Source organism: Vombatus ursinus, unplaced genomic scaffold (genome assembly GCF_900497805.2).
Source record: "Vombatus ursinus unplaced genomic scaffold, bare-nosed wombat genome assembly UNPS02014820.1, whole genome shotgun sequence".
NCBI lineage: Eukaryota > Metazoa > Chordata > Mammalia > Diprotodontia > Vombatidae > Vombatus > Vombatus ursinus.
Window position 1 is genome coordinate 13,873,322 of NW_020954598.1, and position 21,761 is coordinate 13,895,082.

Below are 21,761 nucleotides of genomic sequence, written 5' to 3' on the forward strand. Positions count from 1 at the left end.
TTGGAGTTGGAATACATAAGTTAAAAATTCATTTCTGCTGTATTACTTATGTGACCTCCTGAAAGTCATATAACCTCTCAGATGTCTGAATTCATCATCTATAAAATGAAAGGCATGGTTTAAATGACCCAGTTGAGAACAGCATTTAACAAAGGGCAAACTGAGGCAACTTTCCAAGTGAGATATCATTTACTAATAAGGTACCAAACCTATTAATAACTGGTCTGCCTGCCTTTGTACCCTTAAGTGACAGCCAATAGCACCTTTTAAACCTGGGTGTGTCTCCCTTTTGATTGGCCATCATAGGCCATTGGTACATCATTTGGACTTCTCTTGGCAAACATAAGGCAACCCTGATTGGTGGACATTTTAATGAGAAGGTGGGCTAAGAGTTCTCAGCTCCTCCCAATTACTTCAACTTGGTGGAGGGGTGGGGGCAGGGGCAGGGGCAGGCAGTACAAATCAGCAGCTGGGGAAAGTTGGCTGGCCTTCGGATGTATCTGATTATGCCTTTCTAACTTAAAAGAATACTAGTAGCTCTATGAGGCCCAGCTGCCTCTAGCCAATCTTAGCTAGAAAAACAAAAGACATCCCCACCAGAGATAAGGTCACTCCAAACCTTGTTTAGGCAGCAAGGACACAAAAGTCATCCCCTAGGGAAAGCCTAGCTCAAGCTGACTTCTGTTCATGTGGTAAATAGAAGCAAGGGGTCTAGCCCAAGGTTGGTTAAGGAGCTGATGCTTTGGGGACTGTGAGCAATCACCTTATTCAATCACACCCTTCAGAAACTTCCTGCCTTTTAGATGTGAGGTCTTGTCAAAGTGAGGGAAAGGATGGATCACATAGAAATATTGGTTATTCACAATATTAATTTTCCTTAACCCTAAAGTCCCCTCTAATTCAAACTTTATGATTCTTTAATCATGGGGCTTTAGAAGTCATCTAGTCTAAACTTTAACTAAAATAGATACAGCTAGGTAGCCTGAAGTCAAGAAGATCTGATTTCAAATCTGGCTTCAGACACTTATTAGCTGTGTGATCCTGGGCAAGCCTCAACTTCAGTTTTCTTAATTATAAACTGAGGATAATAACAGCACCTAATACAAAGGGTGATTGTGAGGATCAAGTGAGATAATATTCATAAAGCACTAGCACAGTGCCTGGCACATAGTAGGTACTATATAAGTGGTTATTATTCAAAATAGAAATCCTATCAACATTTCTCACAAATGGTCATGGAACCCATGGTGTGATGGAGGTTTCTAATATACCTGAAACAAGGCATTCCAATTTTGGACAGTTTTGATTACTGACATTTCTTTTTTCTGAGTGAGTCCAAAACTACATCTCTACAACTTCAAAATATTGGTCTTGGTTCTGTCCTCTGGGACCAAGCAGAACAAATCTAAGCCCTCTTTAACATGACAGCCCTTCACAGAAGGGAGGGCAGATTGGGGGAGGGGATCATCAGAAGCAAACACTTTTGAGGAGGGGCAGCGTCAAAGGAGAGAATAGAATAAATGGGGGGTGGGATAGGATGAAGGGAAATATAGTTTTCTACAACATGACTACTATGGAAGTGTTTTGCAGGACTACACATGTATAACCTGTATCAAATTGCTTGCCTTCTCAATGAGGGTGGGTGGGGAGGAAGGGAGAGAATATGGAACCCAAAATTTTTGTTTTTACATGCAACTGGGAAATAATATATACAAGCAATGGGATATAGAAATCTATCCTACCCTACAGGAAAATAGAAGGGGAAAGGGATAGGGGGGGGGAGGGTGATAGAAGGGAGGGCAGATTGGGGAAGGGGTATTCAGAATGCATGCCATCTTGGGGTGAGAGAAGAAGAGAGACAGGGAGAAAATTTGGAGCTCAAAATCTTGTAGAAGTGAATGTTGAAAACTAAAAATAAATAAATTAATTTTTAAAAAAGAATAAGAAGCTGGAACCTCTTATGAAAATAAATGGAGGAGCAGCTAGGTGGCGCAGTGGACAGAGCACCAGCCCTGAAGTCAGGAAGACCTGAGTTCAAATCCAGCCTCTGATCAAACACTTGACACTTACTAGCTGTATGACCCTGGGCAAGTCACTTAACCCCAATTGCCTAAAAAAAAAAAAAAAAAAGAAAGAAAGAAAGAAAGAAAGAAAACAAATGGAAACAAGACCAAGAAAATGACAGCCCTTCAAATGTTTGAAATATCTGTCATGTCCTAATTTAAGTCTTAAGTCTTCTCTTCCCCAGGCTCAAAAAATCACTACTTTTTTCATTCAATACCCACATTGCATAGTTTCCAGTTCCCTTACTATCCTAATCATCCTTCTCTGGATCAGGATTTCCAGTGTCCCTTCTAAAATGTTTACAAAGAAGTAGATAAAGTACCCCAGATGTGATCTAAACTAGGAAGAAGACAATGGGCTATAATCTCTGAACATTATTCATGAAGCTTTAACTTACATTGACTCATCTGACTTCCATATCATACCTCTTAGTGTTTCCTTCTTGATATTGTTTCATTCTTAGTATTTGTATCACCAACACGTAGTACAATGCCCTGAACACAGTAGGTGCTAAATATATGTTTAGTAATTGACTGAGTGACCTTTTTTTAGCTTGCAGCCCATTAAGATACCCCCCCACCATGAACTGCTTTCTAGCCACATTTGCCTCTGCCCTGGATATGTCTTTTGTCACCTTAGAAATGTCATTGTTGAAATAAATACAGAGTAATTCTTAAACACAATTTTGCCTCATCTCATTCTGTTTGGCTTTATCATTTTGAAGTCTGAATCAAACTTATAAAGTTCATTAACCCAGAATGAATTTTGAATTATTAAAAAACACATATACAGACATCAAAGGATTATGAGGCTGGAATTAGTACTATATTGAGGCAGAAGGGCACTTAAACTTTCATATCAGAAAGTTCATACTGGAAACTTTCATATTTGTTACTCTTTCGGAAAAGATTTCCTGATCTGCCTCAATTGTTTGCTCTTGTGCCAAATAGCCATCGGTGCCAGAATGTCTTCCTTCTGTCTGACCAAAATCCCTTACACTGCTGCTTAAGTCCAAGTTCTTTATGGAGAAGGCAAACTGTGAGTTAACATGATCAGTATGTATGACAACATTCAGTTAACTATAGACAAATGTTATTTTAAAGTCTTTTCCAAACCAAAATAAGGGCCAGAAATACAAAAATGATTTTACACATGATAAAATATACCAACCCCTGTGGCTCCATTGTTAATGGCACTGTTTCTGCACTTACATTTTTGAAAGGGTGAAAATGATGATCACACAGAGTTCTTCCCTTTTGTGCCAAGTTGGCCTTAAGAATTTTAAATTTTGCCTGATAGAGAGAATGTCCATGTGGATAAAATCATGGAAACATGAAGTATAAAAAATTCACCTTTAGCTACTATAGATACTTCCATCAGGAGTACAAATTAGCAGCCTTCTCTTACCCTGTTACCCTCCCTCTTTCTTCACTAACATAAAATCCAGCCATAACCTGGAGGACTTAATCCTTTCAGCTCTGACCTCCCAGGGACCTGGTTTCTGTATTTTCACCCTGGCTATTTTCTTTCCTGAGGTAGGTATGCGCTCTTTATACCACTATCTCTTACTCTTAGAATTACCATCAAATCAACACTACTATTGCCTCTGGACAGTAATCAGTGGACTGACCTATTGCTCTATTCAACATCCTTGTGACTTCCCAGAAAAAAAAAAAAAAACACCTTTTGTTGCTCATAACTAGAGGAGTTTCCCTCTACTATAATGAAAATTCCTTGAGGATAGAGACTTTTACCAATGTGTTTATATCCCCAGCACTAAGGATGATACTTTGTGCATAGTAAGTACTTAATACTTTTTCATTTAATTCATTCATTCACTCACTCATGCATTTGTTTATTCATTTTCCCATCTTTCCAGGTTCAGCTCAAGTTTTACTTCTCATTGAAGACAGATAGGATTATTTCTGCCCACACTGATCTCACCCTTCTGTTAGCTCCTTACGATTATGAATAATGCAGTTTAACACCTAATTATCTCATGGATAAAAGTGTTTTTCTCAGCTAGGTCTATAATCTCCTTTTGTATCCCCCACAGTTCTTATTTAATGCAGCATACATGGTAGGTATTTATTTAAGTCTTTTGATTGAACCAAATTCAGTCTTTAATCTATTTTCTTTCTCAGAAATCTAGCCCATGCTTCCAACCATACTCTCCAATATTATTTTTGTTGTCCCTAATGGAAAAGGAAATAAGAGAGCAATAATACTAACTTATTGACTTGTTGATATAACCGCTTCTTTGTCCACAGTGGTGCCTTTATTGAAGCAAATAGCACTAAATGTTCCCGAACAGATAAGTTGTCAAATAGGACATCATACTGGGGACATACACCCATTTCCATCCTGATGGCAGCAAGCTGTGTCTGCATATCCTTGCCATTAATAATGATGATACCAGAAGTAGGAGGGTACAGTCCTGTCAACAGAGATCTGGAAGAGAAAAGAAATACCCTCAATGACAACCAGTCAACACTTCACAAAGTGATATAGCCATAATATAGGGAGATTCAAAGACATAGCTACACATTGGTTTGTTTGGTTAGTCACCTAAAACAGTGCTTTTTTCAGATGTTCCCATCTTTGCCAGAGTTTTAGTGGCAATGCTTTGACTGATAATTAACACTAAAGTCACAGCTTTACCCTTTATCATTTTTTCAGATATATCCTTTTCTAACACCATGCTCTGGTGCTTCTTTATGGTGTGGTATTCATTCTGGATACTTCAAGGCTCTGACAAAGCACAATCTCTGGCAAGTCTTACTAACATGGAAATGCTTCAAAGAAAGGCCAAGAGTGCAGACTGTGTCTGCCATCTGTAGACATGCCTAGCTGAGTTCATAGAGGCATTGACAAAAAAGTTCACTGTTAGATAATGAAATTTTTGGCCACAGCCAACTTCTAAACTGTGTAACTCACAGAGGAATTGTAATCTTCATTAATAGAGGGAGTGTCCGTGTGGATAAAATCATGGAAACATAAAGTGAAGTATAAAAGATTCACCTTTGTCCTTGATAGCTTTGATGTTGCCTAATTTCTTTCACGTTTTAGGCCTTTGGCAAACATCTTTACTCCATTCACAGAGTCCCCACCCTGTTTCAGGCCCTCGTCACCTCATGCCAGGACCATTACAATAACATTTTGATTGATCTCTCTGACTCCAGTCCATCTTCCTATTAGCCACCAAAGTGACCATCCTACCTAAGATAAGCTACTTAAGTGATATTAAAGCACAGGTCTATGTTATCCCCCTGCTGAATAAACTCTAGGGGCACCTAAGATCAAATGTAAAATCCTCTATTTGGCTTCTAATATCCTTTACAATTTGGTCTTTTCCTACCTTTCCAGTTTCCTTTATACTTTACTCCCCTCCATGAATGCTATGATCCAGATACATTGGCTTTCATTCAATCCATCAATCATCACACATTTTAAGAGCCTACTATATACCAGTCACCCAAGCTCACAACCTAGAAGTCATCTTCAATTCCTGAATCTCTCTCACACCCTATATCCAAATCTGTTATCAATCCTGTCAATTTAGTTTTTGAAAGGGGTATATTGCCCCCTTCTCTCCTCTGACACTGCCACCACTCTGATACAGGCCCTCATCACCTCATTATTGCACCTAGAGTATTTCTGTAATAATAATCTTCTGATTTATCTCCCTGCCTCAAGTCTCTGCCCACTTCAGTCCATCCTCTACTCATGTGTCAAACTGATCTTTCTAAAGTATGGATCTGACCATATTATGCCCCATCCCCACCCTTCCATTCAATAAACTCCAGTGGCTATCAACTATCAATTTCAGGATCAAATAAGAAATCTTCTATTCAGCATTCACAGCCTTTCATAACCTCACCCTTCCTACTTTTCCAGTGTTTTTACTTCTATATCCCCCATCCATATATTCTGAAATCCAGTGACACTGGCCCCTTGCTGTGCCAGTCCCTCTCTAGACTCTGGGCATTTTCACTGACTGTCTCCCATGCCTGATGAATCTCTCCCTCCATTTCCTGACTTCCTTGGTTTCCTTCCAATCCCAGCTAAAATATCACACTTTACAAGAGGTTTTTCCTGATGCCTTTAATGTTAGTACCTTCCCTCTATTGATGGTTTCTAACTTATAATACTCATACATTTTTGTTTACATGTCATCTCCCCCATTAGACTGTGAGCTCCTTGAGAACAGGGACTCTCTTTGCTTTTCTTTGGATCCCCAGCATTTAGAACAGTGCCTGGCACATGGTAGATACCTAATAAATGCTCGTTGACTGACTGAGAGACAAGTATAAATGGAAGCCCAAGAGCAATCCCAACATTCCTCCAGCCGCAGCAGCCAGATCCAAATTCTGGCTCTGCTGAATGACCTCTGGGATTCAGTTTCCTCATTTGTAAGATGAAGAATTTTGACCTGTTGGCCTCTGAGGTGCTTTCCACATCAAAATCAATGAACTTTGAAAGGAAGCGAAAATTCAGAATCCTAATCTAATGATTCCTTTAAAATAGAATTTCACTTTTTTGGCTAATTATAAAGTATTTGAGAAGACAAAACACAGCAATAGCTTTCTGAATCCATGTTTGCTCTGTCTAGCCATCTTCGTAAATGCTCAAACGCTAACAAATAGTTCCATCTTTTTCTGTCCTGCCATACTATTTTAGCACCTGAAAAATAGCATGAACTTTATGTAATTTATTTTGGCTTCTTTTACAAATGATTTGTCATTTCCTATGGACTGCTGGAGTTTTATGAATTTCTTTCTGTCTTTAGATACAAAGCCAAGCAAAAGTTGGTTAGGGAAGACAGAGAGACCATTAAACTAGTCCAATTTAATAGAGATCAATCTCCCATTTTTAGCGAGACAAACTGGAATATAGGAAGATGTATTCTAATTTTAGCAAAATTATAAAATCCAATATTTTCCCCACTTTTGATTCATTTCAAGGATATTGTGTAGACACCGTCTGACTTCTAGCCTTTGATGCATCAAGGATTATTTTAATCCTTGTCACGTACTTCTATAGCCAGATCTCGCTTTTAAAACCAAATTTTTATGCCATTTGGTCACAGACTAAAACAATCTTCATAAGAGCCAGAGTTACCAAAAAAAAAATCTCAGTAGTATAAATGTGATGCTATTTCCTCTCTGAGCTTCATCTTCTTATCTGGGTTCAAGGAAAATTGAACTTAGTGGGAGGAAAAAAAATTACATGAGCCATTGAAGTTTGTAAGAACTAAATAAAACATGGTCAATTTCTTACAAGTTCGATTTGCAGGAAATGAGAATGGATTTGTTTTTCATGGCTAAGAGAAAGATGTTTATTACTTCTCAGGGTTCACAAACCACTCCACCCTGTCTGCAATCCACCCACCTCCCTCCAAAGCCTCAAGAATACAGAAAGCTCTATTCTCCTAAGGACCCAAAAACTAAATTGGATAGTTAAGAAAGAAGACAGATTAAAATTGACCATTTAATGGAGCACTGTTGGTTGAACATCTACCTTGGAATTTTTTGCAGTAGAAAGCAAAAATTAGATAACAACTCTTTTGGTTTATAAATCAACTTTTAAAAGAACCAAATTACTTAATAGTATGCCATTTTTAAAGCAGACATACATAATTGTGGTCTTTCCAGCACCATTGGGTCCCAGCAGAGCAGTGATTTGACCTTTATAAAATGTGAGCGTAAGCTCTTTAACTGCAGCCTTTTTATCACCTTCATACTCCTTGGTAACTGATACCAGTGTCACTCCTGCATGGACTCTGTTTTCAATTGTTTTCTTCCTATTTGGTGTCAGAGATCCTGTGTGGATGAACAAAATAATGTCATGACACAGAAAGGGCTTGGAAAATAACAGACATTTATTTAAAATACACTGGTATCTTCGTAATGATATCTACATTGTTCAGGGCTTGAATGGGTTTGGGGGCATCATTTAAAGAAATACACAAAAGTAGATGCACATTCACTATATTCAGCAGATTATAGTGAATAGACGGTTGGGCTTGGAGCTACCATGGTAGGAGGAAAGGGGACTGGATTAGGAGATAGAAGCAAAGGATATGGTTCAAATCCAAACTATGCTGCTTACTATTTGTGTGAACTTGGATAAACTCTTTAACTTTACTTGGTCTCATTTCTCTTATTCTGTAAAATAAGGGGGCTTGACTAATTGATCTCTGTGGTGCCTTTAAGCCCAATTCTATGATCCTAGAAGACTTGACTTAAAATGTTTCCTGTGAAACTTACTAGCTACATAGTCCAAGCTAGATTTTTAACCTTTCTGTGACTCTGTAAACTCCTTAGTACTTAGCTGCTAAGTAATCAGAAGTTCACAACCTGCATTGTTGGAATGAATTCCCCAAGGTAAGTAATGACATATATTTGCATACTAAAACTATGAGTTAATAATGGCTAACCAAAAAGAGCTTGCTTAATAATAAAAGTTAAAATTTAATGTGCATTCATAAAATAGAATATTTGATTTAAGTTTTTAAAATGTGGGTTCCCTCAAGACATAAATTCTGTATATGTACACACTCGTAGTGTGACATAGACAGTGGGCATGGTGTAGTAGAGACTTGTCCTTGCTTGTCAGCAAGACTTGGGTTCAAATTCTGCATCTGATACACACTAGCTGTGACCTTGGGCAAGTCATCAGACCACTCAGTGCTCAAGGCCAATGGTTCAATTGTGCTGCCCTGCAACAGTGCAGTATTTAGTGCAACCCAAAGCTGATTAAAATGTAATTGGGAAATATTGAACAAAATAAATTAAAATATGAGAAAATAGATAATGGTAATATTTGGCTTTCTAAGCCACAGGGATCCTTACATACACTTCGGTGGACCCCATTTTTATTGTTCCTATTTGAGTCAGACACCATTGCTCCAGGCCAGCTCTTCTTAAACTCTGGGTTGCGACCCCATAAACAATGACCAAAAATTAATTAAAAATCAAACACATAATGAATCTGAGGTGCTTCTGGCAGCTTTTGCCTGTGTTACTTCCCACAACTTCACTGCAGCCTTGGTTCTGAACACAGAGCATGTGCACTTTGCACGTGCCCTCAGGCTGCGCAATGTCAAAGAACACTGCTAAAAAGTGAAAAGAGGTTGCAAGTGTAAAAAGTTTAAGAAGCCCTGCTCTAGGCAACCCTTTAAGAGTCTACATTGCCAAAGGTAGGTGCCAACAACCCACATAAAGGAAGTTTTCTCAAGAGGGAATTCCCTATACCAATGAAATCTCAGTTCTAGCTCCTATCCTCTAACTCTACTCATGATCCTGTGTAATTATCACCCTATTTATCCACATATTTAAAATCTCTCTAAACCCTAAACCCCACGGAAAGAACACAGAATTGGATGTCAGAAGAATTCTGTTCTAGTCTTGATTCTTATCACCAATTAACTGAGTGACAGTGGGCAAGTCACTCCCTATCCCTGAGGTTCACTTTTCTCATCAGTAAAATGAAATGATTGGACTGTCATCTTTAAGATCCTTTCTAGTAACAAAATTACACACACACACACACACACACACACACACACACACACATACACACACATTCCTATTTTTCATAATTCTGTCACTATGATCTTTCTAGGACTGTTGAATTTTTGATTACACACATATGAATTATGGGGATAAAGCCCAACATAAGGCTATATACTTGGCATTACATTTGAGATTTTGATATGTTCTTGAGCAAATCCTTTTTAAATTTAAAATTTTTAATTTTAACTAAATTAATTTTAATTTTAAAAGAAGACTGCATGTAATTAAGGATTGCAGGAGCCATGATCTTCAAATATGGCTGCTGCCATGCAGCCACAGAAATCCAAAAAGTCCCCTGCATGGCAGTCCACAGGAGGGCAAAAGGTTCTTTCTATATGTAGTTAGTTTCTATATGTAGTCCTACTCTGGGTAGGACTTACCTGGAAATCACCACTCTCCAAAAAAGCAAATTGAAAAAGTTATCAAAATCTGTCATCTTTTTACAGACCTTTGTTCATGAAGTTCTCATTGATGAACAACAGACTGGAGTTGACATGTTGTTGCTTCCTCATCTTGAAGCCACACAAGTTCTGCCAGTATGACATAGTAAAGGGAAAATACCATGGTTTCTTTAAACCAAAATTTCCTAAAAGTAAAGATTGTAATTAAAACAAATGGAGCTATTACCTCATATTTATGAGAAGATTCTATAGAACCCAAATATCTACTTTCATATCTAGAAAGAAATACAAGTTTAAAATAATATTGATAGTCCTTGCTTTACACGTGGCCCATGTATAAAAATTATGAATGCTGTATTCTCAATGTAGAGACATGCCTCTATTCCCTATGGCAGCAGCTGCCCTTGTCCCCCAGCTCAGATAACCTGGGAATATGATAAACTTGTCAAGGTGTCATCTTTCATTTAAATGTAGAAAAGGACCTTCTTTTCTCTATAGGTAGAAAGTTCACAGGTTACTAATTCCAGTTTATATCCTCCTGCCTCTGTATCCCTTCTTTATAAAACCATGGTGCAATCTTCCTGCTACTAACATTAGCCCAAGCTATCCAACTCCTCCACAACTCCACCCCCAACTGCAACCAATGCTGTTGATAAAGCATTCATGGTTAAGAGAGGGTAGTGGAAGATCATGTATTTCTCAAGTTCAAAGCTAGTAGTCTGGCTACCTTTCCTCATAGAAACAATGCTCTAAATCCTAGTTAGGACAATTAGAATATGAGGCTTTTGAAAGTACAGATTATTTCATTATTTGTATCTGAATACCCAGAGCTTAGCAGTGCCCCTGGAATATAGTACTGATTGAATACGTGTTGACTGATTGAATTGAAATAATAAAATTAATTCAGTTCTATACTTGGAAACTGAAAAAGGGAGCTAATGGGAAAAGCACTAAATGAGGTGAGGAGACCTAAATTTTAGTCTACTAGCTTATGACAGTAAGTACCTATGAGAGTTTAGGGAGAAGATCACTTCGTAGAACCTCAATTTCTTCCTCTTTTAAATGATGATAATAATACTTGTGCTGCCTACCTGATAGGATTTGCCATAAACAATAAAAACTAGCTTTTATATAGCACTCTAAGGTTTGCAAAACACTTTAAAATAGTTGTTAATTTTGTCCTCCCAACAATCCTGGGGAGGTAATTGTTATTATTATCTACATTTTAGAAATGTGGAAACTGAAGCAAGAGAAAATTAAATTATTTGCCCAGTAAGAGTCTAAGGCAGGGGTGAGCAACCTTCAGCCTCGAGGCTACATATGGCCCTCCAGGTTCTCAGGTGTGGCCCTTTGACTGAATCCAAACTTCACAGAACAATTAAGTTTGGATTCTGTCAAAAGGCTGCACTTGAGGACCTAGAGGACCACATGTGGCCTCGACACCACAGGTTCCCCACCCCTGGTCTAAGGTGAGATTTGAACTCACGTCTTCCTGTCTCTAGGCCCAGCACTTTAGCTACTCTGCCATCTCACTGCCTCTATTCATGCATAAAACATTTTGTAAACTCTGAAGTATCCCAGAAACATGAATTGGCATTACTATTTCAGGCTCCTTTCTAGCCCTAGCATTCTGTAACCCAAGCGTTTACTTTGGAGGAGCAGTGAGAAGCAGTTTGATACATTGGAGAGAGCACTGAACTTGGACCGAATGGACAGACCTGCTTTGAAATGCTAGACCAATTATTACAAATTCCGTGCCTTTAGCAAAGTCACTTAGAGCTCCTAATCCTCAGATTCCTAATCTGAAAAATGGAAATAATATTTGCACAGAGTTGCTCTGAGGTATTTTGTAAATTTTAATACTGTATAATAATGGGGTTTTTCAATCTTAGGACTCTTTCACACTCTTAAAAATTATTGAGAACCCCTCAAAGAGCTTTTCTGTGGGTGATAGCCATTGATATTTACCATATTAGAAATTAAAATGTCTTAGCAGTATTACAAAAATAGTTTTGACCTTGTGGACCCCATGAAAGGGTCTTAGAGATTCCCTAGGGTCCCCAGGACACACTGAAAACTGTTACCCTCTAGAAATGAGTTATTATTATCTGTGATTTCATCTATGTGGGTTTCTCCTACCCTGATTCAGAGCACAATCTCCTCCTTCCCCACACCCCTGTAAGCATTCTCATCTTTGAGATTCTTGTTCATGTAATCGAAGGATTAAATAGGTTTTTGTGGTATGTCCCAGGAACTTAGCCCTAATCTATCGCATTGGTTCAATGACAATCCACATGTTCTGCATTCCAAACAACCAGCCTAAAATGATTTTTTGGAACGGATCCTCTTTCTAAGGTGGGGACAGACTCTAGCAGAATTTTGCATTCTGCCAGGAGATTACATTCCTTTACTATTTTTTCTCTACTGCAGAAAGTTCAGTTAAGGGTTATAATTTTTTGTCATGATCTTCAGTTTTAAAACTGAAAATCTTCGTAATTTAATATTTCAAACAAACACAAGAAGACTCACTGCATTTTTATTTTGTTAGCTTTTGATTTAGTATACATAATGCATGCCCAAATTTGTCCCAAGCTCTAAAAAGTTCTAATACATCTATTCTGCTATGTCATAAGGATCATTAGGAATGAAGAAATGACTATTAAATATCAAATAAAAAGAAGAACCAATTCATAACAGTACTAGTTCCATATTAACAGTAGTCATTCTATATAGGTCTCCTATAGTTCATTTTAATCCATTAAATAATTTTCTTACCTAACTTGTGCATATAAATGAAATAAAATATGATCATTCATGGTTCCTTTTATTTTCCTAAGCAATTCCATGAGATGAATTCACATTCTTGGAAAATTAAAGATCTGAATTCCATAAGTCAGTAAAGGCCCATATTATAAGTTTTAAGTACTGGGCAGAGATCTTTTAAAAAAAAAATCATGGCTCCCTAATTATCAGTTTCAAGGAGATGGTGAAAATGTCAAGAAGCAAAGAAATAAAAATTCTCCTCAATTTTTGAAGGTGAAGGAAGAGCATCAGTATTGTAGCAGTTATTAAATTATATGTAGGTTCATGCTAACGTACCCTGTGTTTTGGTCCTGCCTCTGCCACTAAGTGGTCATATGACCTTAATTAAGTCACTTAAACACCCCACTCTTCTCTTTCCTTCAGCTGTCATGACCTGTCTCTTAGCATACATAATCTTCATTGATCACTTAGTCTGGATGCTTTAAAGCCCAGCTTTTTAAACTTTCTTTAATTTCCTTTATACTATCATAATATCCACAAATCAAAATGACCCAACCATTTGTTTGATGTTTCTTTGTTGACATACTGTTGGCTGAGTTTATGTGTATGTCGCTCCATGGAACATCTTTTGTTTCTACTCTTGGATCTTTACCTTTTCAAATATCTGGAGGTAAACAATTTTCAGTTATAGCCAACAAATCCAGTGGCTTTTTCTTGTCATCAGTCTTTACTATTATGCTGACAAGTAACATTGATTTATTCTAAAAGTATTTTTGCAAGTTATTAGTCATGGTGATAGCATTAAGAATATAAATTATTTGAGGCAAGGATTGTTTTATTTTAGTTTGCATTTTTCTTTTTACCCAGCACAAAATGTTGAATATAACAAGCGATAATGGCTTATGAATTAAACTATATGCATTATTGTTATTCTATGAATAGTAATTATTATCCATTTTATATACTGTTTTATTATTTAGATATTGCTTTCCTCACAAACCTGGAAGGAATATAGTACAAAAATCATTCTTGCAGTTGTGTAAATGAGGAAACTGAGGCTAGTAAGTACCAAGGCAAATAAATTAAAAAACGAAAACAAAAAAAACTATTTATTCTTGACACTCCAAAACTGGTAGTATTCATAAAGGAAGAACCACATATAACCATGACAGACTCAATTCATCCAATATTTATTAAACTAGGATCCTTTGATGACCCTTGCCTACATTCAAGCTAACTGTGCAGAGATCCATTTGACAATTACAATCCCTGCAAGGTGTTTCCATCCTTTTAAATAAAGAGTCTGAATTAGATTATCCTTAGGGTCCCTTTCACTTCAGACATTCTCTGTGATTCTGTTTTAGTCCATGTCTATACAGAATCCTCAGATAAATCACATGGGTCAAAAATATCTGTCTTTGCTGGGTTTTTACACCCATCTCTGTACCTCCACCCACCCACTCAACCAAACACCCACATCCACCACATTTTTACATCCATCTGTGGTACCAGAACCATGTTCAGGGACATAATCACATTTTTCTGGGAGGATTGCTATAAAGTTTTCTTGAGATGAAATGACCATCTCCATAAGCATATGCTGAGTTCCCTCCTTTCCTTTCTCCTATCTTCTCTCTTAATTCTTTTACATAACTCAATTATTACCCCAGTCTCAGTCCTTCTGCTCTAGATATGCTCCTCTCAAAGACTGCTCAGCTATTTTATGAATCCACAGTTTCACTAAGTTCTTCAAACCCCTGTCTAGCAGAGCCAACAGCTCAGAGACACCATCTCTATTCCCTTCACACCAGAGAGCATCAGTACTTTCCTAGCCTACAAATAAATCAAGTCCCCACGTATAGGATCAGCATGTTAAAGAAACTCCACTTCCAACACATCTGCATTTTAATTACAATCAATTCCCCTAGATTCAGGAAGTATGAATAATGTTAGCACTCTTTCTGAAAAAAACAAAAAAACAAAAACAGCATCAGGGCCAAGGGAAGATACTAACTCAGTCAGCTTTGAGGTAGGGAGAAGCAGTCATGCCAGCCCAGCTGCTGCTACATTGTGCAGCCATTAAGGCAGCAGGTGGCAGGAAGTAGCCTGGCATATTTAAGAAGGAAGAAGGTTCTGGTCCTGGGACCATTAGATATATCTAGGCTGGGCAATTTTAGTCTTTGGGCACTTGGGATTGTTCATTGAGAGTAGGTCCCAGGTGAGCCTACAGGACTTGGGAAAGAGGTTGCCACGTCAGTTTGCTTTCCTGAAAAAAAAAGTCCCTAGGATGGGCATATCCCTAAGTCTCTACCATGATGTACTAATTGGCCAGGAGGTAAATGGTAGGAATCATATCTCTTTCTATTTCCTTTCTCTGATTGTCGGGTGTCCTGTGGTACACTGTGCACGTGAAGGTGTCATATTTTCCTGAAACACTTGAGTCTATGATGAACACATCTTTTAGAGATGGTCTTGACTTCATTTCTGATATAAAGCTTATCCTAATAAACAACAGACATATTTGAGAATCTAGACGTAACAGTTTAAAAAGTTTCCCATGACAGCCGTCCTTCCCCTGCTGCCTTGGAGGGCAGATAACCTGGATAGGACCTTTCTTTTTATCACTGAGTCTTCAAGTGGGTCAGCAACCACTACTCTGAGATACTGTAGAAAGGATTACTTTTTAGTCATCATGACCTCTTAGGACCTTCTAACTCAGATTCTGGGGATCTGGTAAGTCAGATGTATGCATTTTTCTGGAGCCTCCAATCCTTCCCAGATAACATCTAATGCCATGAACCAAAACAATCCAGGGAGAAAGGCTAACCAGTAGCTGAACAGGAGTGTCCAGTGTATTTTGTTCCTTTGTGTGAGGGAAAACCCATGCCTCATAGGACATATAAGTGCCAAGCTTCCACCTAGAACAGAAAGACAGAGCAAGAAAAAGGCACAGGCATCAAAGGCCTGACTCTCCTGATTGAATTCTGAAAGGTGCAAAGGGAAAAACAAAAAGTAGCAATCAGCACTTTTAAGAGAATAGCCAAGAAAAGAAGTCATTTAATGAGGCATAGCACAAAGGGACCTAAATTCAAATTCTACCTCTTCTCTTTAACTACCTATACAACCTCAGCCAAGTCTCTTCACTTCTCCAGGGCATGGGTTCCTCATATGTGAAATGAGAGGGTGGACTGGATGATCTCTAACATAAGTCTATTTCTGGAGCTGTGACCTATGAGGGTCATGGGAAGTGACCTCCTAACTTGAAATTACTAACATGTGTTATATAGGCTTTTAGATATGTAGAATAGCCAATGCAAGGGAGAGTAGATATTGAATACCAGCCAAAAAGACGATGGCAAGTATTTAGTGCACTACTGACCGTACTTTCCATGTTATAATTCAGTTTTCTCAGGCTCATGAAAGTAATCAAAGTCTCTCTGTCTCTCTCTCTCTTTCCCTCTTTCTCTCCTCAAACCCCCTTTGACAGAGTTGGGAAGTATCCAAGAAGGTTGAATACCATTAATTCTGTTAGTAGAAAAGTTGTAAACAACAGGGCCAAGAGAGCCAGCTGTCTTACACAATATATCAATTGCGTATTCCAGCTGTTCTACCCTGTACCACCACTGATGCCATATAGAAGGGTGACATCCCTGGGATATATAAGGATGAAAAATGAGCATTATCATGTGCCTGTGGACTTAATGAGACTGGTTGCCTTTTGTGTTCTTAGGCACTTGAGATTATTCAAAAGGTGAGACTAAGTAGAACCATAGAACCATAGTAGAACCTGGCCTAGGGTTGGCCAGGGTGCTACTGAAATTTCCTTGACATAGGTAAACATGGCATCCCAAAAGTCTTAGTGAAGTTTTGGGACACTCTATATATCTCTGTGACCTCCTCAATGAGCAAACCTGCAGGCAAATAGTCGAAGGAGAACCTTCCATGGTTATATGGTATGCTATTATAGTCTTTTTTCAGTTGGCATAAAGAACAGCTTCTCATAAAAATTGAGTTTTGAAACAACACTGACCACATAGTGTTCTGATACCCTTCATCACTCCAAAAGCATGTTTTTAACAAATACAAATATATCATGATTAGGTAGAATATCATTATATGAACCAAAAACCAAATGCTAACATAAGGGACAGTACACCCCTGAAAAGAAATGCTGGTTTGCTCCTGAAAATATGTCTCATTACTATGTATATAGTTCCCCAAACTGTTTTAGCTGACCTATTTTTATTAATGGTTCTATATAAATTCAGCCATAGTCAGTTTTTAAATCATCCTTAGAATATTTGACTGTTTCCCTCATTTTAAAAACTTGCTTTCTGTAATCTTTTCTTTAAATTAATAATAGAGAATTCAATTTTTTATTTCACTGTCATAGATAGAAAGGTTAATTTTTTTTGTTTTAAGTCTCAGAATTCTTACCAGGAATCAAATTACTGAAGTACCATCCACATATAAAATATGCCATTGAGTCAAAGAACATCATCCAGCACACCCAGCCAAATGTCATGCCTCCTTCTTGTTCCACAGATTGGTACATATTATTCCACTGAATCCCTAGTAATAAATAAAAAAAAAATTAGAGCCATATCTGCACATCTCCTTTCACTATATGTCTTGGGGTGATAAGCACATCAAATACTGGTGCTCCAAACAGAGTTAAACAAAAGGAATGTTAATAAGAGTTCTTCAAATGAAAGTTAGATCAACATTAAACCATTTGAAGAATATTCAATAAAGGATAAACAAAATGGTTTTTAAAAATGTACAGGATCTGTGTGGGAAACAGAAAGAAGTTCAACCTGACTGGAGCAAATATTATATAGAGGAAAGCTAGACTGGCACTAGATTGTGGAGGGCTTTGAATCATAGAAAATGGAGTCTGAACTTTCCCCAGGCAATATGTAGCCACTGAAGATGTCTGAGCATGAAATAACCAGATATAAGCATAAGGAAAACTAGTTTGGAAGGGGTATGAAGGAAAAGATGTGAAGATTTAGAGAGAGGAGAACAAGGAAGAATGGTTAGGAGACTATGGCAAAAGTCCAGGCAGATGTTAATAAGAGTTTCAATTTGTGTGCCAATAGTAGGAATAGAAAAGAGGGAAAAGATTCAAGAGACATTGTGGAGGTGAGAAGGACTCAAAGATGATACTAAGGTTTCCATCATTGGAGACTGGGGTAAATGATGGCCCCACTGGCAAATTTAGTGAAGTCAGAAAGAAGAGCAAATTTTAGGGGGCTGGAAAACTAGATTTGTATGAGATATGCTGGTTTTGAGGTTCTGTATTAGTGAGACATTCAGATGGAGCTGCCCTGTAATCAAGTAAAGGAGCAGGACAGAAACTCAGAAGTGAGGAAGGGGGTAACAAAAGTAATCTGGAGACAACCTGATGGTTTCAAAACATCAGGTGTTAATATGACGCCCGAGGGAGGGCATCAAAGTGAATAGCATAGAGGGTGGAACCTTGGGAATAACCACCTACTGGAGTCAGGAAGAAAAGAAGGAACCAGGAAAGGAAATAAAATACTCAGAAAAATAGAAGAACCAGATCATCACGTCTCTGAAATGATGGAGAATCCAGGGCAGAGGGGTCAATGTCATATTCTGTAGACAGATCAAGGAGGATCTGACATGGAAAGAGGGACTTTTGATTTGGCTATCATGGATTAACTGAGAGTAGTAGATTAGTGGGGAGGGGGGGTGAAAGGTTTAGAAGGTATTGAGGAAATCATTAATAATGAGGAAGTGAAGGCATAGAGTACAGACAACATTTTCCAGAAGTTTGACAATGAAGAGAATGAGAGCATTGGTATGATCGATCAGTAGATGGGCCATAAGAATCAAAGGAAAGCTTTTTTCAAAGATAGATTACTAATTATTCCTGGAGGCAGATTGGAAGGTGCTTTTGAAGATCCCAAAATTAGAGAAAGAAAAAGAAAGGGAGAAGAGAAGGAGAAAGAGAAAAATATTGCTGGAGCAAAGTCCTACAGGAGTTAGAAGGGAACAGGATGGAGGCGTCAAGTAGAGTAATTAAAATAGGGCTACCACTTTTTCTGTGAACCGGGATAAAAAGGAAGAGTATGTGAGTTATGATACTGAGAATTTTGAGAAACATAAGGAATGGTTTAGGAGTTAACTTCTGGCAATCTTAGATTCTTCAATAAAGTTATCTGCCATAATTGTAGGGTATGGGTACAGCAGAGAGATGAAGAGAAAGGGAATAGTTTGCCACAGTGAAGGTGGATGATGAAAGGGAGAGGGAGGCAGAGTGCCTGGCACATAGTAGGCACTTAATAAATTCTTGTTCCCTGCACTCCTTCCTCCCTTGACCTCTGGGTCACAGAAAGAACCAAAAAGACTAGAAACTAGTTATCAAATTTTTATCATTTTGTGGAATATTTTTAAATATTTATTATGTTTAAAACATTGTTCAGAAATTAATCAAATATCATATCAATAATTGAGATATATAAATGTTCATGAATATAAGCACATTTGTAAAAATATATGATGAATGTCTATATTTGTTTTAATATTTCAAAAATCTGTGATTTAATCAATGTAAGTGTGCCTAACATCAATACAATTCACAACCCCTCTGCTCCTTAGAACATAAATTTCTGTGGCCAAAATAATATATCATGTAATGCAGGCCTTTCAGTCATGAACCTCTCCAGTGTGTGTGTGTGTGTGTGTGTGTGTGTGTGTGTGTGTGTGTGTGTGTGTGTGTGTGTGTTGTGTGTGAGAGAGAGAGAGGAATGAAAAATAAATTAATGAATAGATTAGATAAAGGAGAGAGAGACAGAGACAGAGACAGAGAGAGAGAGAGAGATACTCCACAGCTAGGGTAAAATTTAAGTCGCTTGTCTTTTTTGGTATTCATACTACTTCATCCAGGGCAACCTTAAAGAATAAAGTGTAACATATAAACCTATATAAATCTTAAGATTCAAGTTTTACTTTAGAGACTTAAACATCTTGGGTCTGAAAGGAAAGAATAATTAGGTGGTTGCTTTAGCTCCAATTTGCTATTTCTGCATCTTCCTCCCCACAAGAGTTGGAGGTGTATTGGACCAACTCCCCCCCACACACACATACACTACATTTGTCTTACCATAATTCACTGTCAGCCAAGCTCAGCCCCAAGCAATATATGGTCCCAGCCCATAGAAAGCAGGAGAAAAACAAAGAAAATAGAAATGAAGAGAGAAACAGGTGGGTAAAGGAGAAAAGGAAATGCTAACTCATTCTTCATGCTCTCCTCACCAACCAGACCAAGAACAAATGGTCACTTGCAGCATTATTAATATAACCCTCTATTTGCTATGATATGGAAAAAGTACATTTTTCCCATAGATCTTCTAAAAGTCCCTAAGGACTCTCTGTTGGCAACCATAGTTAAAATCTCAAAGCAAAAAGAAAAATTAAGGCGAGGAGAAACAGGGAAGATGTTTACAAAATGGAGAGTAAAGGGAGAGGGAAATATGTGATTAAAGATAGTGTAAAGCAAAATATGAGGGAGGGTAGAGGTAACATATTTCTACTTTAACCAAAGGTAAAAGAAATAGGAAACAATTGACTACAGTAAGAAAAAAAGTCACTATTTTAAACCCACCCATTATTAAATGAAATCTTTCTTTTTACTAAATCCTATGGAATATATTAAAACTCATAAATTTCCAAAAATTGTTATTTTTAAGCTTTAATCATTAAAAGACAATTCAGGAAAAATCCATTGCTCTTACCTGCCTCTTGTCCTTCTAAGAATGTAATGAAAAATACACCTTGCCCAAAGGCAGTTGTAGATAGAAAACACTGTACCAATTGATAGAGAAAAGATGAGAAGAGAGACATTAGGGTTTTTCATTGAATAAAAGAGCAGGTCCAAGAATAAATTCCACTTGAGAAACAGTGAACCATTAACATTCAGATGTACCAAACAGTTGCTCTGGGCAACCACTTAAATTTCTGAACCTGAAAAATTTAACAGAATGCCAACCCACTTTTTAAAGAGTGATAACAAGTTAGTTATTAATGTTAAAAGGAATTATTTCACTTTTCTGCAGTTCTTGAAGTGTCATGAATCCAATGTATTACATGTTGAAAATACATAAAATATATCAGCAGAAAAGAGAATAAAGTGCCTCTTTTTTTAATAAGTAAATGCCCTAGAGCTCGCTAAAGGCAGAATAATGGAATGAGTAGAGTACTATCTGCTGGAAAGGAATTCTATTGTGGAGAAATATTTTTTTATCCACTGGAAAGGACAAATATACTTAACTACAACAGAAAAGATAAAAAGCATTTCAAGCTGAAGAATACAATGTTATCAGAAGTAGATGGTTGGTCTAGTCTTTTAATTACAGATGAAAGTAGACCAAAAAATTGCTGAATAAAATCCTTAAAATCTTGGCATCAATAGAGGAAAAGTGAGACAGATTGAATTTTAAATAATAGGTACTGCCTATATTTTCTTTGCCAAATATTTTATTGTTTTTCTATTTCTCCTGGTTACCACTGAATACACCTAGTTAACAACACAATAATAAATAGAAAGGTACTGCCATTATTTTAATAGCAGCTGGTAAAAATTCCAATGTGAAGTAATGAACATGTTGGGAGCCATGATTTTAGTTAATTACACAAAACCAATCATCCTAGTGAAACACTAAGGCAGAGAAGACTTAGTAGATAAGTTCTAGAGAGTAGCCTGAGTTACACAGAGATTGCGACCAAATGGGGGTCACATGGCTATTAATCAGATATAGTATGTGAACCATTCCTTTTCTGATTCCAAGACCAACACTCTATCCCTAAGTTCATGTTCCTTACAACTTTTCATATGCTTGGCTATGGTCCTTTTTCATATGACTGTTAATCTAATACAGATTAATTTTCTTTCCCACTTTCCTTCTTTCTTTCCTTTGTTCCTACCTTC

General features: G+C 37.5%; 1 protein-coding gene across 1 annotated transcript in view; it reads right to left on the reverse strand.

Moving 5' to 3' along the window:
• Positions 1–21,761, reverse strand: part of ABCA13 (ATP binding cassette subfamily A member 13) — a 489,891-nt gene that overhangs the window by 269,074 nt on the left and 199,056 nt on the right. The window contains exons 34-38 of the mRNA XM_027837266.1: positions 20,569–20,638; positions 17,243–17,377; positions 10,090–10,227; positions 7,700–7,886; positions 4,297–4,515 (exon numbers count right to left, since the gene is read on the reverse strand). Of these exons, the coding sequence (XP_027693067.1) occupies positions 4,297–4,515; positions 7,700–7,886; positions 10,090–10,227; positions 17,243–17,377; positions 20,569–20,638 (749 nt within the window). The remainder of the gene's footprint in view (positions 1–4,296; positions 4,516–7,699; positions 7,887–10,089; positions 10,228–17,242; positions 17,378–20,568; positions 20,639–21,761) is intronic.